The sequence below is a fragment of the Aegilops tauschii genome, chromosome 3 (assembly GCF_002575655.3).
Source record: "Aegilops tauschii subsp. strangulata cultivar AL8/78 chromosome 3, Aet v6.0, whole genome shotgun sequence".
Lineage (NCBI taxonomy): Eukaryota > Viridiplantae > Streptophyta > Magnoliopsida > Poales > Poaceae > Aegilops > Aegilops tauschii.
This window is the reverse complement of record NC_053037.3, coordinates 594,876,462-594,901,200: the sequence shown is the minus strand read 5'-3', so window position 1 is coordinate 594,901,200 and position 24,739 is coordinate 594,876,462. Positions and strand designations below refer to the sequence as shown.

The following is a 24,739-nucleotide window of genomic DNA, read 5'->3' as shown; positions in this document are numbered from 1 at the left end:
CACATGTATCAACATTTAACCTTGTTAATACTTAGTGCTATGAACTCGTCTAAGTGCAATTAGACAAATGAAAGACTAATCAATGGCAGACCTAAAAGATGCTACACAGATCTCAAAGCCAAATCAGACGGAAGCCAGAGGGGTGGCAATTCCCACGGGTGGCAAAGACATAATAATCATATATACACATGTATTATTATATATCTAGTTTCTTTAGGTACTCACTAACGGAATGACCTCCTATGCCAATGGGTGGCATAGGCCCGAAACCCGTTGGCAAACAGCTATGCCGACGGCTACCGCCGGCATAGGCCCGTCGGCTTAGTATTGTCAGACCGTCGGCATAAAAAAGTCGTCAGCATAGCGGCCTATGCCGACGGCTTTCCGTAAGACCGCTGGCAAAAAAACGCTGAGACGGCAGCTGACGGCACCGTCACCAAGTCCACCCAATCAGTAGCGGGCATGTCGGCATAGATGACGGCCAGGCCGTCGGCATAGCAGCGCCACGTGTCACACCATGCTTCTTCTCTGGCCCACGTGTATGTAGACGGCCTGGTCGTCGACAGTTTAAATCTATGCCGACAGCTTGCCCGTCGGCATAAACACGTCACATGGCGGTGTTGACAACAATTGATATTTAGTTTAAATAGAGGACTATACCTCAAGTATGGTTACCAGGATTACTGTGTATAGAATCTTTTTTTTAGATTCTAAAAAGGAGTCATCAGTATTGCATGCAAATGTTGAACGGGAGGCTTTTCTACTTTATATTGTTGTATATTATACCCTTTTACCACTTGCCACAGTATATATAATTCTTATCTTCCCGTAATTAACACAAATTCATGTTGTCGACCATAAACTAGTTTTGCAAGACAACAAAAATACTAGGACAGGAACACATGTTGTGTTGTATTATGATGAAGAACTGGAAATAAGGTTAGTTAGGACAGAAAATTTCATATTCAACGAATCAGGACCTAAGACAAAGCGTAAAATAACAATAGATGGGGCGGTGTTGATATAGTACCAAAAAACATTCAAAAATCAAAGGAACTGAGATTGTTCAAAGATCAACAGAAGTAGTGGCATGAGAAAAAGAGAATTCAAATGGACAACTATGTAAAGTTTATTTGTGTATTATCCTGGTCTTTCATAATATAAGTTTCAGACCTCTCTAATTGCTATGGAAGTTTAAGTTTTTGACTAACACATTTTTCTTATGTTTTTGCAAGAGCAAGTGAATATGTTGCATGTTTTGAAAAATATAAGCAAGAGCCAATTGATGATGAAGTCATTGTAAACCAGACTAAAAAATTTAGGACAAGGAGCACAAGTCATGTTGTGCATCTTGATGAAAACTCAAACACTGAGGGAAGTCAAGAAATAAACGAATCAAAATTCATGGAATCAAACTCCGCGAAGAAGCATGCTAGAAGTAGAAAATGTGCAGTATTCATAAGAAGTAAAAAATACAGTCTTGATGATTCAAAATCTAGAAAGGAAGTTACTCAGAAGCATAAATATTCAAGATTCAGGACAGTGCGCAATGGGGTGGTAAACAATCAATGACCCTAGACAATTAGAAACATGGTGTATCATGGACACAAAAGACAAGTGGCATATTGACGAATACTCCCTCCGTCCCAAAATAAGCGTCTCAACTTTGTACTGGCTTTAGTACAAAATTGTATTAAGGTTGAGACACTTATTTTGGGATAGAGGGAGTATTTAGTAACATTTAGGATGTAATAGAATGTACGAGAACATCGGATCTTACTTCATATATACTTTGTCGTTAATGCCTTCCTTTGTGTTAGCGAATTATTAAAATGCCTCTTAATCTAGAATAGATGTTAAAACAATTAAATTGTTGGCACACCTATTGCTCACTAGCCATAGTCAACATGCATCAAGCTCATAGTGGTATAAATCAGAACAACGGAAGGTAATTGTTACCACAGTACCAAGAATTAATCATTTACCCATTTATCAATATGGATTACTGAATCATAACACGTCATAATGTAGCAATATGTTAGGTGATGAAACAATCTGAATGTGTAAAAAACGAAGGTGATAAGAAAAGGTTGCTTCCTTAGCATACAAGCTTCAAACTTGCGATACCAGAATCAATAGTCAACCAGACATCATTAGAGCAACAAGAAATAAAGCTACACCAGAAAGAAAGATATATTCTAGATGATATTCTAAATATGCTAGCCCATGTGAATGCATGAGTTGGCAGCTAGTGCATGCTAATTACCGTTCTAGTCATGAATTATTTACTGAAATTAATCATGAATTTGCCTATATTCCTAGCAAGTGGCCAGCCCTGTAGGTTCACTAGTAGAAAACAGGCCTTTAGTCCCGGTTCCAGAGGGCCTTTAGTCCCCGTTCTGGAATGGGACTAAAGCCCAAAAAGTTTAGTCCCGGTTGGCTTATGAACCGGGACTTAAGGAGCTCCACGTCGCAGCTGTCTGGAGCTCCACCTTTAGTGTCGGTTGGTAAAGGAATTTTTTTGAAATTTAGCTTTTCTGAATTTTTTTGAAAAAAATGATTTTTTTAGTTTCAAATTTCTGAATTATTTGACAATTTAATCTCTAATCACCCCTCGTCACTGCTCAAGTATCACTACTAAGAAAAGGCTTACTAGTGGCGCACCAGTTTTGCCTACTAATGGCGCACTACTGGTGCGCCACTAGTACCACGCCACTAGTAATTAATACTAATGGCGCATCCCTGGTGCGCCATTAGTATACCAGATACTAATGGCGCACCTCTGGTGCGCCACTACTAACCCTTAGGTGCTCCACTGGTATTGCCTCTAGGTGCGCCACTAATAGCCTTATAGGTGCGCCACTAGTAATAAAGGAAGGTGCGCCACTAATAAGGGCTGAAATGCGCCACTAGTAATGTATTTGGAAAACAAAAAAAAATCCAAATTTACAGAAAACAACCTATAAGGAAAAATAATTTAAAAACAAAAAATGAAATAGAATCATAATTTTTATTATAGTAAGAATATTACAATGTCTTTACAAGTATCCAATAAAAGAAAAATTACAAGGAAATAAAAGTTAATTCTAAAACTAATCTTCTAGTAATCTTTTCTTCTTTTTCTTTACTTTATCCCTACAAAGAATGATAGAAATATGTGAGAATGAACATTGCAGAGAAGTGAAATTGAGTGAAACAAAATTAACATCCATACTTAGCACACACAAGGATTTTATCGACAAATGGCTAAGTCTACTGCCTACTGCCAATGCATAATTAGCACACACAAGGATTTTATTAAGTGAAACAAAATTAACATCCATACTTCCTCTACTGCCTACACATCCAATAGGATAAAAAGAAACATTTTTCAGCAAAATCGAGTTAAATAGATGGATTTCCATCTTGCATACATGTGTGCTTAGCAAATAGATGGAGGGGGAGAAGAGAGAGCTTACCAACAGCATCTGGTTGGGGAGGTGGTCATGAGCAGCATGTCGGAGAGGTTGCCAGCTAATGCTTCAAAATGAAGAATAGTCAAGTTAAGTGTTAACCAACATTGTACAAAATATAGTAATTCACCGTTTTGATAACTCACTTAACATTGTACAAGTTGAGGTAACTGAAGATAAAATGGAGCTTATGGAAACAATATTCAGAGAGTAGGAGAATAGATCCTAAATTAAAAGGATCCACTAAGTTGCGCCATTGCTACACACAGGACTTGCAGGCGCGGGCGTGACATGCCATGCCATCCAGCAACGCCGGCCGTGTCGACCCACAAGTTGATTAAACAAAAACTTGGAAAACCAGCAAGTTGAATATGCATGCATCTTACCTCCCTCGGTTGCTTCCAGTCAGTCACTTGCGATCAAGATGTCCCTTCCTCCTTCCATGGAGAAATGGATCTTTCTTTCTTTCTTCCTTTCTTTGTTGACAACCTTCAATCCATGATTAGATTAGTAAAGGAAGCAGGTCAGCAGGGGGGGTCTGAGTAGGAACGACAAGACGAAGTGCTATAGTTTATCAACATGGTCTGCTCTCAAAATCAATTTGGAATTCTCCAAGTATATTACTAAAATAAAGCTTCAGACTGCCACAAGTAAATTTCCAAGTACTACAAATTATAGTGAGTGATTCAGATAAACAAAGAATGACTGGAAGATGGCATTGGTTGATGACTTTGCTCTGTGCCAGCCAACTTTGAAAACATAGTAAGTGTACCTATACATACATAGGAAACAGGTCGTGCATCCGCCAAGAAAAGGAAACGAATCAAAATCAATACTGATCGTCTTTTTTTTAAACTGAAATCAATACAGATGGCAGCTAGTACAGATTGTCGCGAGAACGCCAGAGGCAAACTGAAACACACGCGAGAACTCTTGTTGCGAGAACGCCGTCGAGGGTGGGCGTCTTGACGAAGAACTCGGAATGGTGCTGGTGATGCCCTGTGAGTCGTTCGACCACTCAAACGTGACCCGGAAAAACTAACTCTCCTGCCATCGTTGATTGCATCTCCCTTTTGGAAATATAAAAACTGTATAAATTACAAATATTGGCTCCGGCAAGAAAAGAAAAGGAACCAAATCTGCACTGCTTGTTCTTTTATTTTGGATTGAAATCAACAGTACAGATTGCAATGGCCAAGAGGAAAACTGAAACGCACGCGGTGTAGGGAAGGAGACGGCGTGGTGAGTTCAAAGATGCAGGGCGGGGGTGAGAGGAAGGGAGAGGAGGCGACTGCTTACGGGGGTTGGGCGCGGTGGCGCTGACGAGATGGAAGGAGACGCCATCGTCCTTGGCCGTCGAGGATCTTGTGGACACCGTCGCGGACGGATGAGTTGAAGTCGCCGAGGTCGAGCACGCTGCTCTTGACCAGCACCGCCGTGCCGCGGATCTTGCCCTCCTTCCACGCCTGCTTGTTCTTCCCTGTCAGCCCGTGCAGCAGCAGCATCTCCGCCTCCTCTCCCCTCCTCTCTGGTTGTGGGGGCGCACGACCAACATGACTGAACTGCCGTCCAGGAGAAGGGAGGCGCTGAAGTCGCCCTGGCCTGCTGCCTGCGTTTTGGTCTTGGAGGAGAGGGGTCCTGAGCTCGGTCGACATGGCTGCGGGCGCGAGGAGGGAGGGAGGGACGGAGAGCTGTGGAGGCGGAGGGCGGCTAGGTGGGGTGGAAGGAGTAGGACGCGGTGGCGGTGGTTGCCGCGGCCTGTGGATCTGAGGCCTCGCTTCCTCCTAGGAAGAGACGGAGAGGGGAGAGGGTGGGGGCGCCGGCGACGGGATGCAGGGCGGGGCGGGAGGTCGACGGTGAGGCTAGAGGAGACGAGAACGCCGGTGGGGATGGGGATAGGAAGTCCACGGCAGCGGCGGCGGGTTTGGAGGGGATCGATTCGAGGGGAGAGGAGGAGGAAGCGTTGTGTTGTGTTGTGTTGCTTTGGTTGGATTGGATTCTCTCGAATCAGGGCCGGTCGGTGCAGCACATAGCAATGGCGCATCAGGGATGGTGCGCCATTGCTACACAAAAATGCCCACCTTCCCTGGCTTATCAATGGCGCATCTTTGTTAGATGCGTCATTGCTATCTAAAATAGCAATGGCGCACCTAGCAAAGATGTGCCATTGGTAAACCTGGAGAAGGGGGTGGACCCGGGGAAAAAATAGCAATGGCGCATTGGACTAAAGGTGCGCCACTAGTAAAAAAATAACAATGGCGCACCTGCTATATAGCAGTGGCGCTCACTACTCCAGCCTGAGCACGCTTAACTTTCAAGTTCTATTCCCCCTCGTTTCCAAGTCAGCACTTGTTGTTTTTCTGACAATAGTAAGCTGTCAATCCTATTAACCCTTAGGAGTTGAACTTGATCATGAACTCACACGTTTCACCGTTTGAGTTTGAAACTATTATTCTTAAAACCAATAATTATTTAGTAACACTAATATTTCTTGAATAAGTAGTTCGACCATAGTTTGAGCAAAAATCCAAAAAAAACATAAATTTGAGGATAACTTTTTTTCCTTTCAGAATTTGAGGATTCTAAAAATTTGCAAAATGGCCTACGGCGGTCGAAATCGGAACCGGATTTTCATGCTGAACATTTTGATATATTATACTTTTTTTGACATCGTTTGCAAAAGTTATAGCCGTTTTATTTTTTCATAACACTTTTTTTTGCAAAACATGTCCAAATTGAATTTTTTAAATTTTTCCTAACTAGTAGATGTAGTAACATAACTACATCTCGAAGGATTTTAATTTTTGAAGTTTTTATCATTTTTTTTCAAAACTGAAATGGCGATAGACGCAGGGGGTGGGGGGTAGAGTTTGAACCCCTTTAGTCCGGGATGGTGTCTATCCAATCCTACCGTCGACTACATGTGGTAGCATCGTCCCAACCAGAGTCACAACTAAGGTTAACCAAGACAGAGTCACGTTCTATTAAAATGGCAAAAATAAGAACTTTTTAATATAGCAAAACTAATTTTATCAACTATTATTAAAGGCTAAACAACTATTAATACACAACAGTAGCAAAATTAATATTAATTAATAATAAAAATTTATCTACTGTTGTCTAACAGAAGCATACTACAACATGTTAAAATCCACAGAAACAACTAACTAAAAATAATTGAAAACAACAATTAAAGGACTAAAACAACTAAAACAACTATATAATTAAAGAACTAAAACAACAATTAAAGGACACGCTCAGCTCAGTACACTGTACGTGACTGGAAGAAGAATCGCTTAGGCTTGGGAAGTCGAGCGTTGAACGAGTACTACAGGGGCAACTAACCAAACAACATACTTCGTCCGTCCCGAATTACTTGTCGCATAAATGGACAAAAATGGATGTATTTAGAACTAAAATACATCTAGATACATCCATTTCTGCGACAAGTAATTCCGAACAGAGGGAGTAGTATCTTGCAATGGCATCCACGTTCGAGAATGTACATCGTGTGTAGCTGGAGTTCTTGTACAACCGACGCACCCAACATTAAAGAAACATATCAAAAGTTCTCAAAACTGCTGAAAGTAACTGAGTAAACATAGACATAGCATATAGTATCGAACATGTCACAACGTTTCAGCTACAACTAGTTCAACTCACAGCTCGATTTTTTTTTAATTGTTGTGGTAGCGTACACGGACCAAATTTGAGTGGACCACTATTCATTGAATGTTTTCTCTTTTTAACTTTCTCAAACTATGAGTTGAAGTTGTGACTCAAAAGTTCTTGAATTTTGAATATTTTTAGAACTTTTAACGTGGGTGCCCCGGTTGCTCGAGAACCAGTGTGCGTCCATGACAAGGACCTTCTGCGCCTCCCCCTCTATCCCCAACGTCAGCCACGGGATGAAGAAAGTACCATGTGAGTATTTTAATTGGGTTCCAAATATTGAATGTTTTTCATTCTAGAATTGTGCATTCAAATGTAACTTTGACTATCATAATATTGAAAAATATACTCATACTGGTAAGCCAATAACATTATCTTTAGGATTTTAAGAATATGTATTTGTATACATATAAGAAAGAGTTGAATGAACAGATATGTTGTAGACCAATAGCAATGCCCAAGACAACATGTACAATATAATCATGGGCGTGGGAATGTCCTACTCCAGCAGAACTGATTTGATTTATCAGACTCATTTCTATAGATGGTTACCTTTTCTGCGAAGAACTTGGACCAAAAGAGAGAATCGGCCCACTGGTGGAGGTCAGTCGGCAGGATGTGTGGCCCGTCGAAGGCCTCGTCAGCGTACTTGACGATGACTAGAGACTCACAGAAGGTTTTTCTCCATGGGGAAGCACATACACCTAGTGGATGGGGTTGTGCTCCAGAAACAGCTTTTCCTTGCAAGGCGTGTCCATGAGGGGGAGTTTGTAGGGGACTCCTCTGAGGGGCTGCGTGACTGAATGAACTGGCTAGTCGATATACAATACAGAACGCAGTGAATCATCAGGTGATGAAAGTCCCATCTAAACATTGTTTGAGTTAATATCTCGATACCTCCCAATCTCTAGTGGCTCACCGACAAGTTTCCGTGCGTCTCTATGTGAATATTGGTGATCGGTTGGTCAATCCTTTTTTGATAGATGAACTAGAGCTGAGAACCCTCAAAGATTGTTCGATTACACTATGTGTGGCTACTTATAGTGCACTCCGGTTGCCAACGTGCAGATGCGCAGTTATTTCCAATCCATTTGACGGATGGTTGGCCATGATTGCCACTTGCACAGATGTTTTTGGTGGACACGTCCTACTAAAATGAATGCAACTTGTTCACTAACTTGTCGTTTGGTAGCTAGCTACGAGCAAAGATTTACTATGTCATATAAGCTTTTGTTTCTCTACTACCAAACATATGCATATGCGCCTCCGGTTGACATGTACCCATGATACTGTTCACTTGTCCCTTTTTCCTTTCATTCAAGGTGTAAAACTCATATTGTTGAATGCTATTATTCATGCAACAATATGAAGTTTGAATATTGGTTATATTGCAAAGCCCACTTTTGGGCTATACTTTTACACAATTGTTTATAAGCTTAAACTTTTGGCCTATGATTGGCAATATAACATGTGTATAAGTGTTTTGTATGCTTATGGAAACTCAAAAGGACCTCATACAATTGCTCACGCAACCAGTTGCACAAAATATGCATGATAGCTAATTATGTGATGTTACCAACATGCGTGGAAGTACAAATAATTCAAAATCCTTCACGGATCGGTTTGGTTTACCACCTATCTATCTATACTAATTACAGACTCCACAAAAAATCCCACATTAATCAAAAAAATACTAATCATTCATTTGGTGGGCTGAATTATTACGGTGTAGATTAACCCATATAATCCTGGCAGAAAAGAAACACATAGGGCCCAAAATCCTTTCATTGTTGTAGAAATAGAAACCACACTCAGTTCATCCTTTCACATGGGCCTCGCATGTGGCAGCCTATAACAGACGCACATAATCAAGATATCTCGGTTGATTAGCTAGGTACGTTTGCCCAAAAAAAGATATCTACGTATATATGCGTAGACAAAATAAATCGAGCAAGTTGTTCAATTATGCCTAAAATATTCTAGCACGTAATCATCTCAAAAGAAAATCACGGAACATTAGGAATCTGACACCATTAAACCTACCCCATCCCTCTCTGTAAAAGGAAAAAAAACTACTAAATCCCTAATCCTACGAACAGAAATAACGTCTTAATATCACCCGCTCTGTGTGATCCTCTCCAGCTCCATGCTCAATTCCATGCACGCCCTCGACATGCTCCTGATGTTATCGGCGATTAATTTTGGACGAGACAAACCAACACTTGATTGATCTTCCAACAAGATATGCAAGTGCACAGAACTAGCTGCTTGATGGATTCCACTTGGCTGCAGGCGGACACACTCACATATGAAATGAGATCAATCCTCCTCAGGTGCAAACGCATAAACCTAAGAACACACCCACATGAAATACGAGATTGGTTGGCCACCATAGCCTGTCCTTGCAACTGTTTCTTAGTTCTCAAATGCTAATAAACGCAGCTGCGCGATTTCGTTGTTACGAGCGCTCGCCGCTACCCGACAAACCAGCAGCTGTCGCTAAAGAAAACCAGCGCTCCATCTATTCGCTATCTCTCTTCAGAAAAAAAAAAATCTTATCCTAATCCCTTCCTGTCTCCATCCATATAAGACAGGAAGGTGGCGAAGAAACATAGGAGCACATCGGCAACGACGCCGGGGACGTCGAGAGGGAGGCGGCGGGTCGGAGGAGCCCGAATAGAAGACCGGCCGTGGAACCGAAGCAGCAGCGTTGCCGTCTCTTACTCTCCTTTCTCGGAGCTGGAGCTGAAGCGATGTTGTCGGCGGCGGCGTTGTCGAGGGTGGCGGTTGCGCTGTTGCCGTCGTCGTCGTCGTGGAGGTACCTGCTCCTCTTGCGTGCATCTGAATTTCCTTCTGGTCCACACCGGCCTTGGCCGCGAGGGTTTCGGCCGCGCCGCCCGGACGCCATGGCAGGTTCTCCATATCGATGGGTAGGGGACGCAGGACATGGAGGGAAGGGCAATGGAGACGTGGATCTATCGTAGGTTGGAGGTGATGGCGCGGCAGCACCTCCAATTCCAGCAATGATTTACTCGCTGGTAGGCGTGCAGTTCCTGCTTCCGTGGATTGGTGTCTGTCCAATTTCAGTTTAGACGTATTGCTTTGGGGATTATCCGGTAGGTTTGGGTGCTTGGGTATTTGATGCTGGCAGCCTGACTGCCAGACCATATTGCTTAAGCTGTTGTTAGGCTTGTGATGAACCGGTGTGCTGCTAGCAATCTGCTCGTGAGCTGCTGTAACAAGTGATGGGGATTGTCACACTATTTGGTGCTAAATTTTTGGTTCCCACTAGGGGTCCCTGATTAGTGTCTTTTTAGACTAGATTTATACGATGGGTCTCGGATGGCGTGTGAAAGGCGTGATATAGTGTTATACTGCTTGGTTGCCTATGTATATATTCTGAAGCAAGATCTATGGGGGAGTAGTAGTTGTGGTACTAGAATATTTCACATTTTAGCTTAGGTTTTGGTGTACAAATCCTCCAATATATTTTGGCTAATATTGTTGATGACAGAGCTACGGTTTAGTGTGCGGACTATCTACTGTAGTTGCAGAAATATAGCTCACTCCTTTTTCTTATTTGCTCTTCAGACAACTTGTGCTAGTGTAGTTTCAGAAATCAGAACAATTGGAACTTGTGGTTGGTTGTAGCTTGTTGCAGTGGTCGGGTTCTTGTATATACGTACTGCTACATAGCCTTGGAATTCTGCTAGTGTGCAGGTTGGCATAATGAACGCCGACCTCCCAACATATCCAATGGCATGCTACCGTCTCCCCAGAGTTACCGACGCATAAATTCCGTGATGACACGAGTTGGTCAGGGTGTTGCTGCGTCGAGATACTACCGGCTTTGAGGTGGAGCAGTGCCCAGGGTTATGACTGGAGTTGCCTAAAATGTCAGAAGGAGTTGCCTAGGAGTAGATTAGAAGTACCCCAGTTTTTCCTGTTTTTCTATTTGTCAAGTGGGGTTGCCAAGTAACATTTTGAAGTGTTTTCTGCATTAGGAACTCGCATAAAATGACATTAGGAGTTTCCTAAATACAGTTGGACAAGCTATTTCTTTGGGGGGGGGGGGGGGGGGGGGGATTGTTGCATAAGATATCATAAAGGAGTTGCCTAGTAGTGGATTAGAAGTTGCATAATTGTACTGGGTGATTGGTTCTTTCTTGTAGAACGAAGACATCACACTGCCTGTGAAAAGGGGTTACTAGGGATAAAGCAACTGTGCAAACACAATATAGAAACTGTGAAGTAGAATAGAGCAACTCCAGGCCAAAAATCACAAATCACCATAAATAAAACGCAATGTGATTTGAAAAGAATTACCAAACAACAAAAGCAATAAAAACACAAAAAACAAGGTACCATAGTTGCCCTACATAGTTTGGATCCTCTTTTGTGCATAGTAGAAAGACAACATTGTTGCCCCTAATCAACCACACAATTGCCTAAAAACATTATCCAGTTGCCCAATTTTCATGAGCAGAAACATTAACAAGGCCATAGTTTGGTCAATATTTAAATGTTTTAGATACCTGTCATTAAGTTTATGGCATACCTACAATTAAGTTTGCATGCGGAGGCAGGACCGGAGCTCGCCACTGGCGATGTCACCTGATGAATCGGCGGGAAAGAACACTTTCACCGACATGATGGCACCCCCCATTCGATCTAGTACATCGGGTGCTCTCAGCAAAAACCTTCTACAATTCTGCTTCGGCTTGAAGGTGTGGGCACGGTCATTCCTTTTAACATTTTATGGGCGCACACTATACGCTCGATCAATTGTCTCCATTGTTCGAAACAGGGGCCTTGTCAAGATGAATGTCATATGTGCAACTTGCGATGCTACTGCTCTTATGTCTATAATCGCATACTATTACTAGTATGCAAATGAGAATTGAGAAACCGTATATGTTTGATTACTTCGTATAAACACCCAACCTAAAACTTGTGAACATGTGAAACTAGTGAAACTTTTTCGTATAAACCTCATATGATTTTGCCTTTGAAATTGGATCCATTGTTTCCTGCTACTAATCGAAGGGCCTTCTCATGCCAAGGTGTAGGTTGTGGGACGCCGCCCCGTGTGCAACTACCGGAAGAGTACGCTGGTGGTGAGCGTCTCCAAGAGCAAGGGTGGAGAGGACATTGCAACACAAGGTGCGCTCTACGTGAAGGTGAGCATGGAGAGCGCCCATTTTTCCATAAAATTTGTTGGAGAGCAAGGGGGACTAGTACACTAGAGGCATTCCCCCCCATCAAATTCGTCGGGCATTCTGTATGCAACATTCTAGGCCATTATGGGGATTATAGGGAGGATTGAGACGCAATCAGGGATATTTTTGTTAAATCAATGGGACAATTTTTTGCAGTCAATAGACAGGCAATTGTGTGAATTATGGGTACAAAGCAGTTGCTTGAATTTGCTAGAAAGAGTGACGTTGTATCATAATGCAGTTGCTTAGCTTGGTTAGAACAGTTGCTTCGTTTTGCTAGGACAGTTTTGCGTTGTGTGTGTTTTTGGTAACATAGTTGCTTGGATTTGTTGGGATAGTTGCTTGGTTTTGTTAGAACAGTTTTGCATTGTGTTTTTGGGAATAAAGTTGCTTGGATTTCTTTTGCTAGGGACAATTGCTTTTGGATTTTGCTAGCAGTTGCGTTTTATTTTGCTAGACCAGTTGCTCTATATAGATATGTACAGTTGCATACACAAAAGATTAGTAGGAGTTCCTCACAGTGTGACTTCTAGTTGCTAGGGGTGATCACGAGTTGCATAGGGGGCATATCAAACAGTTTGCCCACAAATCGATGCAAGTAGTTCATATTTTCTACATGAAGTTACCTGCAAAGTAAAATAAGTTGAATAACCTTATGGTTTTTTGTGATGTCATTTTTTACTCTTTTGTGTGATATGATGCTTCACCACTTTTCTGCCTAAGGTAGTAATTTTAGAATTATTTCACTTATTTTTATTTTTTTTCAACTATCGCGCATGTGATGAACGGGATTGGAGAGGGAGAGGTGGCAAGACGTTGACGAATATTAGAGTTGCTCATAGGATGAGCAGGAGTTTCTCACATGATGCACGGGAGTTGCTCACAGTGTGAGGATGAGTTGTTGTGTGGGGGTGGGGTCAGATGAGAAGTTGCATAGGGGGCGTTGAGAAGTTTCATAGGGGGCGGATCGAATAGCTGCACACAAACCTACACAAGTTGTTTGTAGTTTTCTCACGAGTTGCTCACAAAAAACATTGAAATCTTTAGATGTAATGATGAAAAATACACAAGTTGCTTGATGAATGCACTAGAGGTGCATAAAAACACCCCAGAAGTTGCTAACCCATTTTTATGTGCTACTCGAGTGCATAATGATCTCAAAGTTGTTTGTCCTTATTTTGCCTCCAATAGCCCCATCAACGTGAACTTAGGATTTTTCATATGTGGTTTCCTTGTCTACATATCAAGTCAGTTTGAGAGCAGACACTAGTTGCCTGATGAGTGCACTGCAGTTTTGATGTTTCGACTAACTTTTTTCCACGAGCATCTTTTGGTGCTATAGGGGAAACTTTGGTGCTATAGGAAAGTAACTTCTAGTTAGTTTGCGTCACATGGTTCCCTATCATGGAAAATCCCTTCAAAGTTGACTACCATGACTATCAAGTTAATTAGCTTGACATCTTAATTTCCTACCATGACAAATATTCTACCTTGACTAGCTTCACCTCCAAGTTGATAGTATTGTAGGTAACTTAGTTTCTGAGGTAGCATAACATTATCCTAAGTTGCCTGACATGACTAGTGAATAGTCTACCATCATCCTAAGTTGCTACAATACTTTTCAATGTATTGTAGGCAACTAAAATAGTAATGGTAGGCAACTAAACATTGTTGGTAGGCAACTTCGTAATGTTTGTAGGAAACTTAGAAAAACAATGATAAGCAATTTCATAATATTGTACGCAACTAATTTGCAAAGTGAGGCAACTAAGTAGTAATTGTAGGCAACTAATTAATTACCAATAGCAGGCAACTCGACATCAATGATAGACAATTTCATTGTATTTGTAGGCCACTGAGCATCAACCGTAGTAAACTGACCATCAACGATAGTCAACTGAGCAGCCACAATAGGCAAGTTGTGATAATGTTAGCAAAGTTCATATTTCAGTGAACTTTTTTCGCCATATCACATATGGGTATATTTCAATGAACTTTTTTCAAAAGAATTTTTCATGCTACGGCGAGCAACTTTTGTGCTATGTGAAGCAACTCCCTACTATGTTCGCCTTCCATTATGCCGGTTTGACTAATGCTCTTTTTAAGTTCGCTATCATGAATGCCGAGTTGCCTAATTTTTTCCTAAGTTGCCTAACATGCCTAGGGTATACTAATGTTATTTTAAGTTACACCTACAAAAGATTCTAGCAAAAGTTTCTGAAGTATTCAACTTAGACACCACGATGTGTAACTTTCATAGTGTTGTAGGCAACCGAGCATCTCCGGGGATAGGCAACCTCTTAGTGGGATGTGCAGACCTTTGTTTCCAACGCCAACGAGTTGACTTTGAGACCGATGTGCATGACAAACTAAGGCTGACTTATCGGCAAGCTCGTCGTAGGTTATCAATGCGGACCAGACGATGGAGGAGGTGTTACAGGGTTGTGGCTATGTTTCATTTTGAGGTAGTAGTTGTGGTCGCCAGCGACGCACTCCCACGGTTAGTACAACACGGCGGTTGCGATAATTACCTCTATGGAGAAGATGTTGTCATACGACATGCATGTGGTTACATGATCTCCCATTCTGACGAACTTGCTTGATATAGATGAGGGTCACACGGTGACGCGATACACAACGGATTGGTGCCTTGGTTCCGGGGTTGTGGCTCCGTTTCATTTTGAGGTAATGGTGGTGGTCGTCGCAAGAGACATAGATCAGTTGCAGTAGTGTTCATTGTAGAGGAGGTCGCGGGGGACATGATCTAGTACACGCCCGAACAGAATGGACCCTATGGACATCAGTGGCGTAGGCATGCTGGCTCCACGCCCAGGGCCAGCTCCGATGCTACAGTAGCAAACAGTACCATTTTATCTACAGTTAATAAAGCAACCTACTGCCACGCCCCGGGCCAAGGCCCCTGTTGCCCGGGGCCTAGGTACGCCACTGATGAACATAGTCCATTGTTGTTGGGCCCGTTAGATCGGTCGCCCTAGCTCCAGGCCAACGGTGCCGGTGAGAGGTGTGCGGACGGATCGGCCGATGTAGCGATCGGCACTATACACGGACGGATCGGTCGACGAAGTATTGGCGACGGGCGGACGGCGAGGTAGACGTCACGAGCAGTCACACATGTTCAAAAAGACATAGCAAGGTAGACGTCACAAAGCTGCCGATGCACACGTACGTGCTGGCAAGCTGCTGCTGATGGATGGATGCGTGGTGGCTGAGGACGTTGGTTTTGCTAGCTACGCATGCATCGCGCGGAGGAGTGATCGAGCTGTTCTCTTCACAGCCCGCGTGGAGGGTGCGCTCGAAACTACCATCCAGCGCAGCGGCGCTGGCTAGCCTCGTCCTTCTTAGTTTGATATTGTGATATGAGTTATCGGTTACAAGGTTACATGAGTATTTAAAGAAGGTAAATTAGCTATCACTCATCAAACTCGTGGTTTGTTCTACATTAATTCATGCTAAATCAGCCGGAACGTACATCTTGATTGTTGTCATGGAATATGCTACAAACTTTTCTCTTCAGTTTACTACATTTTGCATTATGCAGGCATGAGTTGTTGCCAGGGTTCACAAGAAGATTCTTTTAAGTGTGGGATATATATTCTTGCTCATAATTACATGCACATAATTGAAATGTATGCACGTCCATAGATTTGTTACTCTACCTTTAATCTAGGTCAGGATTGAGTTATTTGTGCGCAATTGAGAAATATTAGTTAGTATGCCTTTTCCCCTACAGCTTTATTGTTGATATTTTGGAAGGTGATTAGACAAAGGATTTCCTAAGATTCTCATAAACATATTTAAGAAAGTTGTTGTTTGTTTCAGGTGAATACATGTCTTCAAAAGCTCTCTAGGAGAGAGGGTGTTCGATTTATTTCTTACATTGCTTTGACTCCTGCTTGACTGGATTTGATGCATACCACCAGGTCATATCATTGGCAAGAGTGAGTTGCAGAACATGGTACCTGATTGCCAGCTTTCACACACTGATTCAAATATATTGCCACTCGCCGGGATGTTCCCCTCCTGCTTTTTCCAATACTTTATGTCATCCATAATCAAATTTTCTTCATTGCGAAGCTGATAAAGAAGAACATAGCAAGGCCTTGAACAGAAAACAGAGCAAAACACATGTGCGATGTGTTACATCGTCAGCAAAGACGGGCATGGAGCAAAGCGGATCAAGGAGCATTGCCAGCATGTCGACCATACAGTCCTCAACTCGTAACCATATTTCTCGCACGGAAGAGAGTGAGACCCCATACGTGGATCACTTCTGATGCACCATCGTCATCGCGGGGAACATCTCCCTGCACGCGCAGAACATGGCGACGAGCGCGCCCCTATCCGGCAGGCACCGCTTCACGTGCTCCTCCTCGACGTAGGCCTTCTCCCAGCGGCATAGGCCGGGAAACTCCTTGTTGGCCATCAGTGTCACCCTGCAGATCTCTGCGAAGGCGCCCAGCCAGTGTGCCAGCACGCTGGCGGCGGTCTCCATGAGGCCGATGGCTTTGCCGCTGAAGAACATCTTCCCCTTCAGCTGCCCCTCCAGAAGCAACAGGTTCCCCTTGGATCCATCACGAGTCCCTCCTTTCTGCTCATCGCCGCCAACCGCCGTCGGCCAGAAGGACATCCAGAACGGCCACGCAAAGTGAGCCCATAAGCGGGCGGGGGCGCGGGCGTGGGGTCAGCCGGCAGGATTGGCAGCCCGTCGAAGGCAAATTGAAGACAAGAATTCTGGGACAGAGGGAGTAGTGAATAAGACCATTGGGCATACCAATCCTCAGACCGAATTGATAGAGTGAGATGACTTTAATCAAGGAAACATTGCAAGAAGTGGTTCTTTTTTCCTGTTTGTCATTGAAATATCTGACATAACAACTTGACCTGATGAAGTGGAGTTATCTTCACACCATGAAAACACTTCATTTTTTCTTTAGAGCTTGTAGTGCATAGCTTCTTACCACACAATGAAGTTCGGCCACCAAATCCCATGGTTAAATTCGCGTCGACAGACATAGGGTTGATCGGACGAACAAATGACGTCCCATTTATGAACTCACTAACATCATTCGTCAAATTCAAATCAAGACGCCTGGCCACACCTACAGAATAAACAGTGACACCCCCCGCCCGTGCAAGTAGTTAGTAATGACCCGGAATTGTATACAGCTCGTGCACACGAACTCGGAAAAGTTTTGTCCAGCTGGGAGCTTACCAATTCCGGAGCTGGTTGAACCAAATTCCCTCAATGACGTCCTGCGGTTCAAGTCAAGGCTATCTGGGCTTGGGAATGGTCCGAAGAGAGTCCGTGCATCAGGGATCACATCGCTCCCACAAGTCTGCTTTTGCAGGAGACGAGCTAGCAAGGTGGCGATGGAAGAAGACAAAGAGAGTGGAGTGTCTCCGACCACGGTTCGATATGCATGCAGGAAACGGCGCATTACTACCTCTGCCCAACCACATCATTAATCCATTCTCTCCCCTACGTTTCTTTAAAAGGTTAAATTGCATTTTCAAAACAATACACGAGGGCACGAGTGCTAGTTGCCCAAATGTCACAGCCACACACCAGTGGCAAGCCGCCGTTGGTTTGACCAGGTGCAAACAATCGTTATGAAGAGGTACGTCCAGACGGGAGCAAGGGCAACAAATGATCCCACACAGCTACGCTTGTGGAGGCGCATCTGCACCCAAGGACGTACAGGGGGCCGGCGAGTCCAATCACCCATAGGGGGCGCGTAGCATGCGGCGTAGCAGCTTATAGCTGTGGTAGGGAGCAGGAGAGATGCTGGAAATCTGTCATCATGGCACGCACGCATCGGTGTGCACCGCAACACCCGTGCGAGAGAGTTTTCGATCCACGCGCGCGCACACACACACGTGCGGGGTGATTAGCTTGTTTCCATCCACAAGCAGCCTCAAAGGAATTCACACAGGTAGGAAAATCCTTGGACGGAAACGGCCTAGTCGGCGAAACCCTACCCCCCGCGCCGGCACCCGCCCGGGAGGGCTTCCAGATCTTCCGACGCGTGCCGCCCCTCCTCCTCGCTCATCGCCCGACCGGCGCCGGCGGCGGCGGGGCTTGTTCTCCCTCCAGCGCGATTGGGTGGCGCTGGTCGTTTCATCGGGTGCGGGCGCGCCGTGGCGGCACGCGGCCTCCTGGCCGGCGTGGCTACGTGGTAGGCTTCGCGGGGGAGGGAGGGGCGCGGGCCGGGTGCTGGGTACGTTCCGGCTGGGTCCGTCCCGCAGGCGGCGGGGGCCGCGGTTGCGTGGATCCCGGCAGATACCGCTATAGACGGCTGGGATGGCACCACACCACCACACCCCACCCACCAACACCACACCACCCCTACCAGCACCCCCCCCCCCCTCCCGGAGCAGAATGTGTTGCTGCCCTAGGCTCGGCCCCTCTTATTCACTCATGCAGGGCACATTTTTTCGGTGCCGCACAACGCGCGGAAACTCCGTGACCGGGTTTGCATGCGGACGTTTCATCGCGTAACGGCGGAAACACTTGGCAGCCAGCTTCGTCATCGGCACGGCCTATTTTTTCCAAGGTGTTTAGTTGGTACCGGTGCTTCGGAGACTCAGAGCTTTTGGCGGACGATCTCATGTGGATGCAGCCGTCACGAGGATTCTTCGTTTTTTTCCTAAATGCCATTTATCGTCAATTGTTTGTCGGGGTATTTTCTTTTTTCCATTTTTTTATTGGGTCGCGACTTAGCTGCTTCCGCCCCAGCACCCATCTTTTGGTGATCTTGGTTGGTTGCTTTGCATACAAAGTGGGGGAACACTTTTTCGATAAGCAGCTTCAATTTTTTCATAGGATTTAAGGTACTTATTCTAGAACATAAGTCCAGTACATTTGCGGATAAAGCAAAATAACGGTTCGGCATCCCACAGCGCACACACACATAAGCAAACTTGCTTCCTAAGTCGTTAATTAACTAAGCAGGTGCATTTAAGCCACCGTTGCACGCTTCATTGATGTCGCGGTCGTTTTCAACATCAGTGATGCCGTCGTACATGCCGGACGAGGCATCCCCTGCGTGCGAGCACGGCGCACGCACTCCGCCGCCAACGTTGACGAGGTGGTCGTGGTCTCCGACCTGGTCATACACAATGATGGTTGCCGCGACCTGTGCCGGTGCAAAAATGGAAATATTACTCGTTAGCACGGAGGCAGAAAACTTAACAAATCCGGAGAGTTTATATGCCGATGAAAATATGCTAGAGGAAATCTGTTACAGAAGAACACGGAAAAAGGTTTTGCACCAGGCTCTTCTTGGGAAGCAGTGACTAAAATAAATCACCTTGACGGTCGCCGTGCTAGACTAAGGAGGGAGTGCCCTGCGTTGGCGCTTCACCAATCCACGGGCTTTCAGAACCGACGCCCTCCTCTGGAACCGGACATGCGGGTGAAGCAGGCAGCCGAAACCAACTAAAGAGGAAAATGTAGGGGAACGTAGTAGAAAACAAAAAATTTCCGACCTACGCACCAGCCCAGGACCACTATGGAGACTGCATACATGGTTTGATCTTTTCCGTTACCGACTCGTAGTGCAGCGGGAAGTAGAGTCGATGACGATCGGCGGTGCAGATCCCCGCAGCTAGGATTTACAACCTCCCAACCGCGAGGATGTATACCCTCATCTGCTCCTCAAACAGCCCTTCGGGAGGACCTTCGAAACTCGAATGGTCACTCGGACAGCCCTTCGGTAGGACCTTCGAAACTCGGACGGTCACACGGACAGCCCTTCGGGAGGCACTCACGAACTAAGACCGAAACTACGATCTCTCTACAGAGTTGCACACATACGGTGTCATCTATCCGGCAGGGCTTCGCCGTCTGGAACTAATTCCTGCCGGAACCCAGACAGCCTTTCGGCTCTACGAAACTATTTCGCTGGGAGGGAGAGAGAAGTCAGATCATGCATGGCACTTGTATGTGAGAAAGAGTGAGTGTGGAGGGCTGCCCCTCCACCTTTATTTATAGGAAATCCCAAGGGGTATGGTAGTTTCACACAAAAACCCAAAATGCACATGAATGAAGTCCTTCCATAAGGACCTAGGAGTGAAATCAATGAACAAGAGGGTCCCCAAGGGGGATACCCCATGTGGCCGGCCACACCCTCATGAGGGGCCCAAAAAATGGCTCCTATCCATCCATGTCATCCCCAAGATCTTTTGGAGCAAAGCCCCAAAAGGTGGCTTTCCATAAAGTAACCATAAAGCTGATTTTCACTATTTACGACGACATTTTTCAGCGTCTGATCAAACTGAAAATATTTATGTGGGCTAAGAACATTTCCAGTACCCACAAATGATTTTCAACGCATTCCGAAACAATTCCGGTTTTAGTGATTTTCATCTGCGAAACGCATCTGAAGTGGCTCCGGCAGCTCCGGAACATTTCCGGTTTTTATCTCAGAAAATTCCAAAAAGCTTCCAGAATGATTCTGGCATCCTCCAAGAATTATCAGGCATGTGCCGAAACCAATTTGACTTAATGGTGTATCCCGGAAACAACTTTTCGGTATCATCGAAACTTATCCGATGACCTCTCTCTGCGGTACGATTCCGCTGTCCGAAATTTTTCGGTGTCCGAAACTTTTTTGGTGATTTTCTCTTAGACTCCTTGTCTAGTATTCAGCAGATAGATGACCCTTAAGCGTGTGACCCTATAAGTTCGGTGAAGTATAGACATGACCCGGAAACCCTTTCAATCAATGATCAACATCGGAGCCGTGGACACCCATATTGACCCCTATACCCACACGAATGAATATTCGAGTGAACCTCCAGTTGCAGTGAGCTATTCCTGTGCTTCGCGATGTCTTACAAAGACCCGAGGTGAGATTTACTTGCATCCCCGTGGATCAACAACTTGTCCACTATGCTAGTTACCTCGTTACTGGTTTTGTTCTCTTTTCTCGTTTCCATGTTCCGGCATCCCTGTGATCAAATCACACTGTGTCTGGCCAGACGATGATGGATACCGTAACACCGAGAGGGCCCGAGAATATCTCTCCATTCGTCGGAGGAGCAAATCCCAATCTTGAGCTATCAAGTTACTTGACATACTTTTCCATGAACCTGTAAGCCGCCGTAATAGCCACCCATTTACGGATGACGTTTAATAAACCCCAAAGTTCATGAAGCAAGCATGAAGAAACTCGATACTCTCATGGTCTAAGGAATCATGCAAACGTTAACCATCTCTGTGTTATCTACCATTAACTTGTGATGAATGAATCTCATAGCATAACATCAATCCGGGTCGATAACACAAATGTTCTCTTAACATTGTGCCCTCAAGGTTGCTGACATAGACATGCCCATGATCAGGAAAACAGAACCATCATGCAATACTTGAGCTAGTCTTACAGGCCAGACTAGGAATACATTTTACCGTTTATTATTCCATACGTGCATATGAGTCTTCCTCCGAGCCTCATGGTTATTGCAGACTCGAGAACCATAGCAGTTATAGCATGGAACATAAACATAATTATAAACATGGAGATAAGTAATAGCATTTATTATTGCCTCTAGGGCATATCTCCTACAGAGAAAGCTCCAGGGGCGCCATGCAGGCCTGGGATATCTACTCTGGCTAAAGGACCTGGCAAGGAAAACAAACGAGAGGAAGGCGTCGACCAGTGTTGCCTACCAGCATCACCAAGCAATTGTTTTAAATAGCCCACGAGCGAACTTTCCCCCCAAAACCTCCCCAGCCCCACAATAATTCAAACGTTCAAAAACACCAATCCAATCCAAAACCCATAGCACGGTGCACGGTCTCTGCACAGGTACTGAGACATCAATTCTGAAACGGCCCCAGCACACGCGTACAGCTGCCATCACCATTTGTTCACAAGTAGGCATTTTTTCACTGTGACAAATAAGCTTCGAAATATATAAAAAGAGACGACCACACAGCGAGATGGGGACCCCAATTGGGTTTTGAAAATCCAACCACCGCACAGCAAGCCAAAATGTCGCTTCTCGCAGCTGAACTAAAACTTCACTTGAAAATGAACGAATGTACAACTCGCTCAAAGGAGCCTCAACCAGAACGACTGGAAGAGTATATTAGAAAGCAGTAAGCAAAGTACATTACCTGTTAGAATTATTGGGATTTAAACCATCTGTTATATCCAATAATTTCTAGGAAAATCCCATAAGCCCATGTGGCACGTTCATGCATGACAAGAAAGAAGTTAAAATATTTGCCCTAGTGGAAAATGAAACCGAATGGTGGTGAATGATGACATTCATCTCCTCATTGATGGCATCAATATTTTGGTTTTGGTTTCATTTCTTCATTAGTACATTGGTTTCTTCATACCGTGCGTGCTAGCATATTTTGTCATGCAAGAACTTGAAACGATTTGCCTACTAATGGGAGACGAAACTGATCACTTAATAGGATTTTTAGTGCGTCTGTTTCTCCTCTCCTTAATGAGAATTAGTGCGTCCATTTCAGTTTCATCTCGTTGCTCCTATAAGAGGTCGCTCCTCTTTCCAACGAGATGCAACTCTTCGCATTGTTCCAGAGCATTGCACCGTCTACCTCTTTCCCATCTCGCTTCCTGGCGTGCACCGGAGAGTGAGACAGCAGGCCTCCAAAACCCCGCCTCTTGTGATCCAGTACGGGAGAGGGGCGGTCAGGTTTTTGGGGAGCGTCCTTACGCGGCTGCTGGAGTCTTGTTCATCGTGGCTGCAAACGGCGACATCACTGACGACGAGTTCCCAAACGACGACTTCTTCCCCGACGTCAAGGACCTCTTCAGCGACATGACGATCGGGACATCTGCACCTTCTGCTACTGCGCCATATGCCATCTTATCCTCACTGTTAGGGCTAGCATTTGGTTTATTGCTAATAGCAATTGACATGGATATGATGCATTTTGCTTATGATTTTGATTGTATGACTAGTCTCAACGAATTGTTGCTAGTTTCTAGTTTCATCAATATATTGCTATTCATGTTTTATCCATTATTTTTCTGGATTAAACTAAACGGGAAAATGCCTAATTATTCAACAATCCAAAAAACCTGATATGTGTAGGCAATTTTCTCCTATTGCTTTTGCTGCAACTCTCAAGCCCGCACCATTTGAGGGCGTGAACTATAAGAGGTGGCGTGCGAGGGCAGTTCTTTGGCTTACCACCATGAACTGTTTTCACGCCTCTAAAGGCAAGCCAGAGGGAGAGCTGACTACTGAGCAGGAGCAAGCTTTCCAGGCTACAGACACCCTCTTTAGAGGTGCTGTCTTGAGTGTTCTTGGCGACAAGATTGTCGATCCATTCATGACCAGCATGGTCGGTAAAGATATGTGGGATGCACTCGAAGCCAAGTTTGGAGTCGCGGACACAGGAAGTGAGTTGTATATCATGGAACAGTACCATGACTACAGGATGACTGATGACCGCTCTGTTGTTGAGCAGGCTCATGAGATTCAGTCGCTCACTAAAGAACTTGAGCATCTCAATTGTGTGTTACCGGACAAATTCATTGCCGGAGGCATCACTGCCAAGCTTCCTCCTTCATGGAGGAATTTTGCTACCTCTGTGAAGCATAAGAGGCAAGAGTTTACTGTTGTCAATCTAATTGGCACTCTTGATGTAGAAGAGAAGGCGAGGGCAAAAGACACACGTGCTCGTTTCCATGAGGGGAATTCCAGTGCCAATTTGGTACAAAAAGAGAAATTTCCAAACCCACAAACCCAAGAACAAAAACTATGCGGGCAAAGGAAAATTTGATGGCAAGTACAAAGCCCCACAACCTGCCAACTTCAAGAAGAAGAAGGATACTTATAAGAAGAAAGGAAAGTGCCATGTATGTGGCAGTGAAGAACATTGGGCTTCATCCTGCAAGGACCGCTGGGACATGCGTCAGAATGAGAACAATAGCAAGACCGCTAATGTTGTTATTGCGATGTTGACATGAAAGATGTCGGGTATGGTAAATTTCCTACCATCCTTTCAGTATGTCATTCTCCAGATTGGTGGATTGACACCGGTGCCAATGTACATGTGTGTTCTGACATAAACATGTTTTCTTCTTATCAGGTCGCAAGAACTACACCCGTGTTGATGGGAAACGGGACACATGCTTCTGTTCATGGTGTTGGTACGGTCGATCTGAAGTTTACTTCGGGAAAGATCGTGCGACTGAAGAACGTGCAGCATGTCCCTGCTATAAATAAAAATCTTGTCAGCGGTTCTTGTTTGTGTCGAGATGGTTATAAATTGTTATTTGAGTCCAATAAGGTTGTAGTATCTAAGTGTGGACAATTTGTTGGGAAGGGCTATGAGAGCGGAGGCTTGTTCCGCTTATCTTTGTCGGACTTTTGCACTAAAGTTATTAA

The 24,739-nt window shown here is 44.5% G+C and overlaps 1 protein-coding gene across 2 annotated transcripts; it reads right to left on the bottom strand.

Moving 5' to 3' along the window:
* Window positions 1–2,991: 2,991 nt before the first annotated feature.
* Window positions 2,992–5,457, bottom strand: LOC120962043 (uncharacterized). 2 transcript variants are annotated; one of them, XM_073511243.1, is made up of 4 exons: window positions 4,752–5,457; window positions 3,839–3,941; window positions 3,459–3,519; window positions 2,992–3,135 (listed from the first exon to the last, which is right to left on the bottom strand). In XM_073511243.1, exons 1-2 carry the CDS (start codon window positions 5,105–5,107, stop codon window positions 3,872–3,874), a joined length of 426 nt encoding a protein of 141 aa, XP_073367344.1. In that variant the 5' UTR covers window positions 5,108–5,457; the 3' UTR covers window positions 2,992–3,135; window positions 3,459–3,519; window positions 3,839–3,871. The 2 variants fall into 2 exon arrangements, with proteins under 2 accessions (XP_073367344.1, XP_073367345.1); XM_073511244.1 differs by having other exon boundaries at window positions 3,459–3,513.
* Between the last annotated feature and the right edge of the window lie 19,282 nt (window positions 5,458–24,739).